Source organism: Phyllobates terribilis, unplaced genomic scaffold (genome assembly GCF_046119375.1).
Source record: "Phyllobates terribilis strain yellow unplaced genomic scaffold, ASM4611937v1 Scaffold_9319__1_contigs__length_16610, whole genome shotgun sequence".
Taxonomy (NCBI): domain Eukaryota; kingdom Metazoa; phylum Chordata; class Amphibia; order Anura; family Dendrobatidae; genus Phyllobates; species Phyllobates terribilis.
The window spans coordinates 8,046-16,611 of NW_027372056.1; the positions used below are offsets into that span (position 1 = coordinate 8,046).

At 48.3% G+C, this 8,566-nt stretch overlaps 1 protein-coding gene across 1 annotated transcript; it reads left to right on the forward strand.

The window, feature by feature from the left end:
* Positions 1 to 5,048: 5,048 nt before the first annotated feature.
* LOC141252741 (uncharacterized) lies at positions 5,049 to 7,870 on the forward strand. Its single transcript, XM_073670549.1, has 3 exons — positions 5,049 to 5,308; positions 5,389 to 5,523; positions 6,790 to 7,870. Exons 1-3 carry the CDS (start codon positions 5,071 to 5,073, stop codon positions 7,425 to 7,427), a joined length of 1,011 nt encoding a protein of 336 aa, XP_073526650.1. The 5' UTR covers positions 5,049 to 5,070; the 3' UTR covers positions 7,428 to 7,870.
* Positions 7,871 to 8,566: the final 696 nt, after the last annotated feature.

An 8,566-nucleotide genomic window follows, 5' to 3' on the forward strand; every position in this document is an offset into this window, starting at 1 on the left:
CCCCACCCTCAGTGTACAGCGAGTACAGAAAGTATTCAGACCCCACCCTCAGTATACAGCGAGTACAGAAAGTATTCAGACCCCACCCTCAGTATACAGCGAGTACAGAAAGTATTCAGACCCCACCCTCAGTATACAGCGAGTACAGAAAGTATTCAGACCCCACCCTCAGTATACAGCGAGTACAGAAAGTATTCAGACCCCACCCTCAGTATACAGCGAGTACAGAAAGTATTCAGACCCCACCCTCAGTATACAGCGAGTACAGAAAGTATTCAGACCCCACCCTCAGTATACAGCGAGTACAGAAAGTATTCAGACCCCACCCTCAGTATACAGCGAGTACAGAAAGTATTCAGACCCCACCCTCAGTATACAGCGAGTACAGAAAGTATTCAGACCCCACCCTCAGTATACAGCGAGTACAGAAAGTATTCAGACCCCACCCTCAGTATACAGCGAGTACAGAAAGTATTCAGACCCCACCCTCAGTATACAGCGAGTACAGAAAGTATTCAGACCCCACCCTCAGTATACAGCGAGTACAGAAAGTATTCAGACCCCACCCTCAGTATACAGCGAGTACAGAAAGTATTCAGACCCCACCCTCAGTATACAGCGAGTACAGAAAGTATTCAGACCCCACCCTCAGTATATAGCGAGTACAGAAAGTATTCAGACCCCACCCTCAGTATACAGCGAGTACAGAAAGTATTCAGACCCCACCCTCAGTATACAGCGAGTACAGAAAGTATTCAGACCCCACCCTCAGTATACAGCGATTACAGAAAGTATTCAGACCCCACCCTCAGTATACAGCGAGTACAGAAAGTATTCAGACCCCACCCTCAGTATACAGCGAGTACAGAAAGTATTCAGACCCCACCCTCAGTGTACAGCGAGTACAGAAAGTATTCAGACCCCACCCTCAGTATACAGCGAGTACAGAAAGTATTCAGACCCCACCCTCAGTATACAGCGAGTACAGAAAGTATTCAGACCCCACCCTCAGTATACAGCGAGTACAGAAAGTATTCAGACCCCACCCTTAGTATACAGCGAGTACAGAAAGTATTCAGACCCCACCCTCAGTATACAGCGAGTACAGAAAGTATTCAGACCCCACCCTCAGTGTACAGCGAGTACCGAAAGTATTCAGACCCCACCCTCAGTATACAGCGAGTACAGAAAGTATTCAGACCCCACCCTCAGTATACAGCGAGTACAGAAAGTATTCAGACCCCACCCTCAGTATACAGCGAGTACAGAAAGTATTCAGACCCCACCCTCAGTATACAGCGAGTACAGAAAGTATTCAGACCCCACCCTCAGTATACAGCGAGTACAGAAAGTATTCAGACCCCACCCTCAGTATATAGCGAGTACAGAAAGTATTCAGACCCCACCCTCAGTATACAGCGAGTACAGAAAGTATTCAGACCCCACCCTCAGTATACAGCGAGTACAGAAAGTATTCAGACCCCACCCTCAGTATACAGCGAGTACAGAAAGTATTCAGACCCCACCCTCAGTATACAGCGAGTACAGAAAGTATTCAGACCCCACCCTCAGTATACAGCGAGTACAGAAAGTATTCAGACCCCACCCTCAGTGTACAGCGAGTACAGAAAGTATTCAGACCCCACCCTCAGTATACAGCGAGTACAGAAAGTATTCAGACCGCACCCTCAGTATACAGCGAGTACAGAAAGTATTCAGACCCCACCCTCAGTATACAGCGAGTACAGAAAGTATTCAGACCCCACCCTTAGTATACAGCGAGTACAGAAAGTATTCAGACCCCACCCTCAGTATACAGCGAGTACAGAAAGTATTCAGACCCCACCCTCAGTGTACAGCGAGTACCGAAAGTATTCAGACCCCTTTACATCTTTCACTCTTTGTTTCATTTCAGCCATTTGGTAAATTCTAAAAAGTTCATTTTTTTTCTCATTAATGTACACTCTGCACCCCATCTTGACTGAAAAAAACAGAAATGTAGAAATTTTTGCAAATTTATTTGAAAAGAAAAACTGAAATATCCCATGGCCATAAGTATTCAGACCCTTTGCTCAGTACTGAGTAGAAGCCCCCTTTTGAGCTAGTACAGCCATGAGTCTTCTTGGGAATGATGTAACAAGTTTTTCACACCTGGATTTTGGGATCCTCTGCCATTCTTCCTTGCAGATCCTCTCCAGTTCCATCAGGTTGGATGCTGAACGTTGGTGGACAGCCATTTTCAGGTCTCTCCAGAGATGCTCAATTGGGTTTAGGTCAGGGCTCTGGCTGGGCCAGTCAAGAATGGTCACAGAGTTGTTCTGAAGCCACTCCTTTGTTATTTTAGCTGTGTGCTTAGGGTCATTGTCTTGTTGGAAGGTGAACCTTCGGCCAAGTCTGAGGTCCAGAGCACTCTGGAAGAGGTTTTCATCCAGGATATCTCTGTACTTGGTTGCATTCATGTTTCCTTCAATTGCAACCAGTCGTCCTGTCCCTGCAGCTGAAAAACACCCCCATAGCATGATGCTGCCCCCACCATGTTTCACTGTTGGGATTGTATTGGGCAGGTGATGTGCAGTGCCTGGTTTTCTCCACACATACCACTTAGAATTATCACCAAAAAGTTCTATCTTCGTCTCATCAGACCAGAGAATCTTATTTCTCATAGTCTGGGAGTCCTTCATGTGTTTTTAAGCAAACTCTATGCGGGCTTTCATATGTCTTGCACTGAGGAGAGGCTTCCGTCGGGCCACTCTGCCATAAAGGCCCGACTGATGGAGGGCTGCAGTGATAGTTGACTTTGTGGAACTTTCTCCCATCTCCCTACTGCATCTCTGGAGCTCAGCCACAGTGATCTTGGGGTTCTTCTTTACCTTTCTCACCAAGGCTCTTCTCCCACGATTGCTCAGTTTTGCTGGACGGCCAGGTCTAGAAAGACTTCTGGTGGTCCCAAACTTCTTTCATTTAAGGATTATGGAGGCCACTGTGCTCTTAGGAACCTTGAGTACTGCAGAAATTCTTTTGTAACCTTGGCCAGATCTGTGCCTTGCCCCAATTCTGTCTCTGAGCTCCTTGGGCAGTTCCTTTGAGCTCATGATTCTCATTTGGTCTGACATGCACTGTGAGCTGTGAGGTCTTATATAGACAGGTGTGTGCCTTTCCAAATCAAGTCCTATCAGTTTAATTAAACACAGCTGGACTCCAATGAAGGAGTATCATAGAATCATAGAATGGTAGAGTTGGAAGGGACCTCCTGGGTCATCTGGTCCAACCCCCTGCTCAAAGCAGGATTCACTAGATCATCTCAGACAGATGTCTGTCCAGCCTCTGTTTGAAGACGTCCATTGAAGGGGAACTCACCACCTCTCGTGGCAGCCTGTTCCACTCATTAATCACCCTAACTGTCAAAAAGTTTTTTCTAATATCTAATCTGTGTCTCCTCCCATTTAGTTTCATCCCATTGCTTCTAGTCTTTCCTTGTGCAAATGAGAATAAAGATGATCCTTCTACAATGTGACAGCCCTTGACATATTTGTAGACAGCTATTAAGTCTCCTCTCAGTCTTCTTTTTTGCAAGCTAAACATTCCCAAATCCTGCAACCGTTCCTCATAGGACATGGTTTGCAGACCAGTCACCATTCTGGTCGCTCTTCTCTGAACTTGCTCCAGTTTGTCTATGTCTTTTTTAAAATGTGGTGCCCAAAACTGTACACAGTATTCCAGATGAGGTCTGACCAAAGAGGAGTAAAGTCCGATAATGACTTCACGTGATCTAGACTGTATGCTTCTGTTAATACATCCCAGAATTGTATTTGCCTTTTTTGCTGCTGCATCACACTGTTGACTCATGTTCAGTCTATGATCTATTAGTATACCTAAGTCTTTTTCACATGTACTGTTGCTTAGCTCTATTCCTCCCATTCTGTATATGCTTTTTTCATTTTTATTGCCCAGATGTAGTACTTTGCATTTTTCCCTGTTAAAAACCATTCTGTTGGTTGCTGCCCACTGCTCCAGTTTATTTAGGTCTTTTTGAATCCTCTCTCTCTCTTCTCTAGTATTAGCTATCCCTCCTAGCTTTGTGTCATCAGCAAATTTAATCAGTTTACCCTCAATTCCTTCATCTAAATCATTGATAAAGATGTTGAACAATACAGGTCCCAGGACGGAGCCCTGTGGTACCCCACTTGAGACATTCATCCAGCTGGATGTGAAGCCATTTACAACCACCCTTTGAGTCCGATCACTAAGCCAGTTATGAATCCACCTAACAGTTGCCTGTTCCATTGCATACTTGGTCATTTTTTCAATAAGGATGGTGTGAGATACTTTGTCAAATGCTTTGCTGAAGTCAAGATATACTATATCTACAGCATTTCCCTGATCCACCCAGTCAGTGATTCTGTCATAGAAGGAAATTAAGTTAGTCTGACATGACTTGTTAGTTACAAACCCATGCTGACTCTGGTTAATCACTTCATTCTTATCCAGGTACTTACATACATGTTGTTTAATAATTTGTTCAAAGATCTTTCCTGGTATAGAAGTCAGACTCACCGGCCTATAGTTCCCTGGGTCCACCTTCTTCCCCTTTTTGAAGATAGGAACAACATTTGCTCTTCTCCAGTCTTCTGGGACTTCTCCTGCTCTCCAAGAATTTTCAAAGATTATGGAGAGTGGTTCTAAAATTAGTAGAACCATCTCAAGGAGGATCACAAGGAAATGGACAGCATGTGACTTAAATATGAGTGTCTGAGCAAAGGGTCTGAATACTTATGACCATGTGATATTTCAATTTTTCTTTAATAAATTAGCAAAAATTTCTACATTTCTGTTTTTATTCAGTCAGGATGGGGTGCAGAGTGTACTTTAATGAGAAAAAATATATGAACTTTTTAGAATTTACCAAATGGCTGCAATGAAACAAAGAGTGAAAAATATAAAGGGGTCTGAATACTTTCCGTACCCACTGTATTAGAAAGTTTGAGTGGCTGATTGGAGGCAGTGGGTGACTGTGACCCCCGTATATTTCCTGTCCCCTCTGCAGGACCCCCCGCTCCGTAGCCCCCGGTGATGGCAGTGAGTGTGGAGTCAGTGAGTCTCCTGCTGTTCTCCCTCCTGGAGGTGCCCTGGATCTTCTGCCTGCCCAGCGCCCTGTGCCCGCACACCGCCTTCTACCATGGCTGCTGGATCAGACGCTTCCCCGGACTAGTCCTCAGTTTCTCCGGATCGGAGCAGCGCGGAGCCCGGCTGTTACAGAGGCGTCCCGAGCCCTCCGCCCAAATGTGCAGCCGCAAGTGCTGCCACCAAGGTGATCCAGAGCACTTCTGCTACAGTGTGTCAGCGCAGCTCACGTGCAGATGTAATCGCATCTCTGCCCTTTCTCCCCAGATTCCTGCAATGTGGCCGTCTATTACTCCGTGACGAGCACCGAGAGCGGAGACTGTCACCTGGTGCACTGCCCCGAGCCCGAGAGCTGCCTCCTCCAGCTCCGAGAGCGCAGCGTCCTCTACACGGTCACAGCAGGTAAGTCCTCCTGAGCGGGTCTCATGGGGACTCCCTTAGCTCTGCCTGGCAATCAATCACAGTAAACGATTGTCCCCCTACCCACCATCGCTCTCATAGAGAAAGGAAGTAGCTAACTTCTCCTCCTTCAGCTGCAAGAGTGCAGTGTCCTCTACACGGTCACAGAAGTCCCTTAGCTCTTCCTGGCAATGAATAACAGGAAGTGATTCCCCCCTACCCACCATCACTCTCATAGAGAAAGGAAGTAGCTAATTTCTCCTCCTGCAGCTCCGAGAACGCAGCGTCCTCTACACGGTCACAGAAGGTAAGTCCTTCCTAGCGAGTCTCATAGGGTCTCCCCCTTAGCTCTTCCTGGCAATCAGTAAGAGTAAGGATTCCCCTCTCCCCACCATCACGCTCCTAGAGGAAGTAGCTAACTTCTCCTCCAGCTCCAAGAGTGCTGCATCCTCTATATGTTAACAGCAGGTTAGTCCTCCCTAGCAGATCTCATGGGGACTTCCTTAGCTCTTCCTGGCAATCAATTACAATAAGCGATTATCCCCCTACACACCATCGCTCTCATAGAGAAAGGAAGTAGCTAACTTTCTCCTCCTGCAGCTCCGAGAACGCAGCGTCCTCTACACGGTCACAGAAGGTAAGTCCTCCCTAGCGAGTCTCATAGGGTCTCCCCCTTAGCTCTTCCTGGCAATCAGTAAGAGTAAGGATTCCCCTCTGCCCACCATCACTCTCCTAGAGGACATAGCTAACTTCTCCTCCAGCTCCAAGAGTGCAGCATCCTCTATATGGTAACAGCAGGTTAGTCCTCCCTAGCAGATCTCATGGGGACTCCCTTAGCTCTTCATGGCAATTAATCACAGTAAGTGATCCTCCGTCCCCACCTTCGCTCTCATAGGGAGAGGAAGTAGCTAACTTCTTCTCCTGTAGCTCTGAAAGCGCAGCGTCGTCTACATGGTCACAGCAGGTGAGCCCTCCATAGTGGACCTCATGGGGATTCCCTTAGCTCTTCCTGGCAATCAATCACAGTTTGCCTCTCTTAGAGAGAGGAAGTAGCTAACTTCTCCTCCTGTAGCTCCGAGAGCACAGTGTCCTCTACACGATCACAGCAGGTGAGCCCTCCATAGCAGATCTCATGGGAACCCCCTTAAGCTCTTCCTGGCAATCAATCACAGTTTCACTATCATTGAGAGAAGAAGTAGCTAACTTCTCCTCCTGCAGTCGTTTGCTTAAGCTTCAGATGTGCTGACGATCATGGGGTTTCCCCTTTAGGTGTGGATCCGGATCTGCTGGTGTTCGATCAGCTGGGACACATCGACCTGAACCCTCGGTCATCTCTAAAGTGGGAGCGTCTGAACATATCCCGGATGCCTCCGACCCTCGGACCCTCCAAGGAGCCTCAATCATTGCCCACCAGTCCACACGATGAGCCGCTGCCAACCCAGCCCCCTCCTCCTCAGCCCCCGTCCCCGGCGGACTCTCCTCTCCGCTCTTTGGCTCCTACTTACTCTCCTCCAATCACTGCTCAAGATGTGACATCGGTCTCCCCCCGAGGAGCCGGGAAACCCGACAAGGAGGCCCCTCCGTCCTCACCGCCACTGGGCCGACCAGAGCTGCAGAGCCCAGCGCACCTGGACAGCAGCAAGCAGCACGTGAACGAAACCAAGGGCCACGGCGGCCGGAACCAGACGTACGAGGGGGAAACCGAGGACCCTGCGGACACCTGGGCCAATCTCTGGCCCCTTCCTACCATGATCGGGTCTACGGTGACCCTACTGTGCTGCTGCTCGGGGGTCCTGGCGTTTGGGTGCTGTAGGAGGCGGCGGCGCGGGAGGTACCAGCCCTGGAGGGCACCGAGGACCGGAAAAAGGACCCTCATTACTTGCACTCTGCTCAAGGAGAAGGACTGACTGTGGGGCCCTATATGCCCCCTGGTGGATAATACTGGTACTGAAAGGTGAGGGAATGGCCAGCCCCCGAATTACCTGGAGGGGAGGCGGCTGCAATGCTGGGGGAGAACACTTCGTGAGCACTTCTCCCGGACATTGGGGCAGATAATTTAAAGTTTTAAAGGAAGAACAGGACACATAGCACTGCACAGGGGCTGTATACACAAAACGGATGATTTGTTTTCAGCATTTTTTTTTTCGTTTTTGAGCCGTATAAAGTATGTTGCAAAAGTCAGCACACCCTCAGAGTGATGAGAGACGGAAAAAAGTGCACTTTTTTTTTTTTTTTTAACCTATTATAAATGTGACATTCGATAATCCAGAATGTCCGATAATCAGACACATTTTTGAGAATCGTTCAGTAATATGTAATCTGATAATCCAGAATATTTGCTAATCTGGCACGTCTCAGATCCCATTGATGTCGGATTAAAGGAATTTCCTCCTCCTTGCCTCATCCGTGCTGTTTTCCTGTGCTGGGCGGCGGTGCAGTGACTGTATCCCCCCGTCCTCCTCCTCCTCGTAGTTGGGGGGGAGCTCGCTGAATGGCTCCATTCTTCTGTGATGCCGTGTTTGGGTTCTCTCGCTCGGGGAGCGGTCTGTGAAGGTCACCGCCGCTGGATCGGGGCCAGAAAAGGGGATTTTGTGTCCTCAGATTAGAAAAAGGTCACTAAATGAGGCAACAGCAAGAATTATATCAGAGGGGCGACGTCACCGGCCGCGTGACCCCCGGGGATTATGTCAAACACCCACAAAGGATGAGAAGGGCGTGTAGAGGGTCAAATCTCCCGGGGGTCCTAGAATTACAGGACACTCTCTCCTCTCCAAATTCTCCGGGTGGCTTTACATTTCTGCAGCAGCCGCCTGGCGCTGTGCATACGGCGATCTCAGGCTTATAGACCTATTGATGATTAGAGGAGGGGGGTGCACATACTTATGGTCAAACATAACCAGCGCCCAGATAGCGAGGCAGATTTGTTATCCCCCCTCCCCCAATCCATCGACACTACGACATGTAAGGCTTTTAATCAGTGGCAGAAATCGGAGCCGCTACGAGGTGTCCTGTGTAATTGTGACCGGTGTAATGCGGACCCCGCACT

Bases quoted from the DNA above. Each gene is read 5' to 3' on its own strand.
- LOC141252741 (XM_073670549.1), top strand. From the start codon at position 5,071: ATGGCAGTGAGTGTGGAGTCAGTGAGTCTCCTGCTGTTCTCCCTCCTG. The intron at 5,309-5,388 runs GTGATCCAGAGC...CTTTCTCCCCAG, and splicing joins CCGCAAGTGCTGCCACCAAG to ATTCCTGCAATGTGGCCGTC. The intron at 5,524-6,789 runs GTAAGTCCTCCT...TTTCCCCTTTAG, and splicing joins CCTCTACACGGTCACAGCAG to GTGTGGATCCGGATCTGCTG.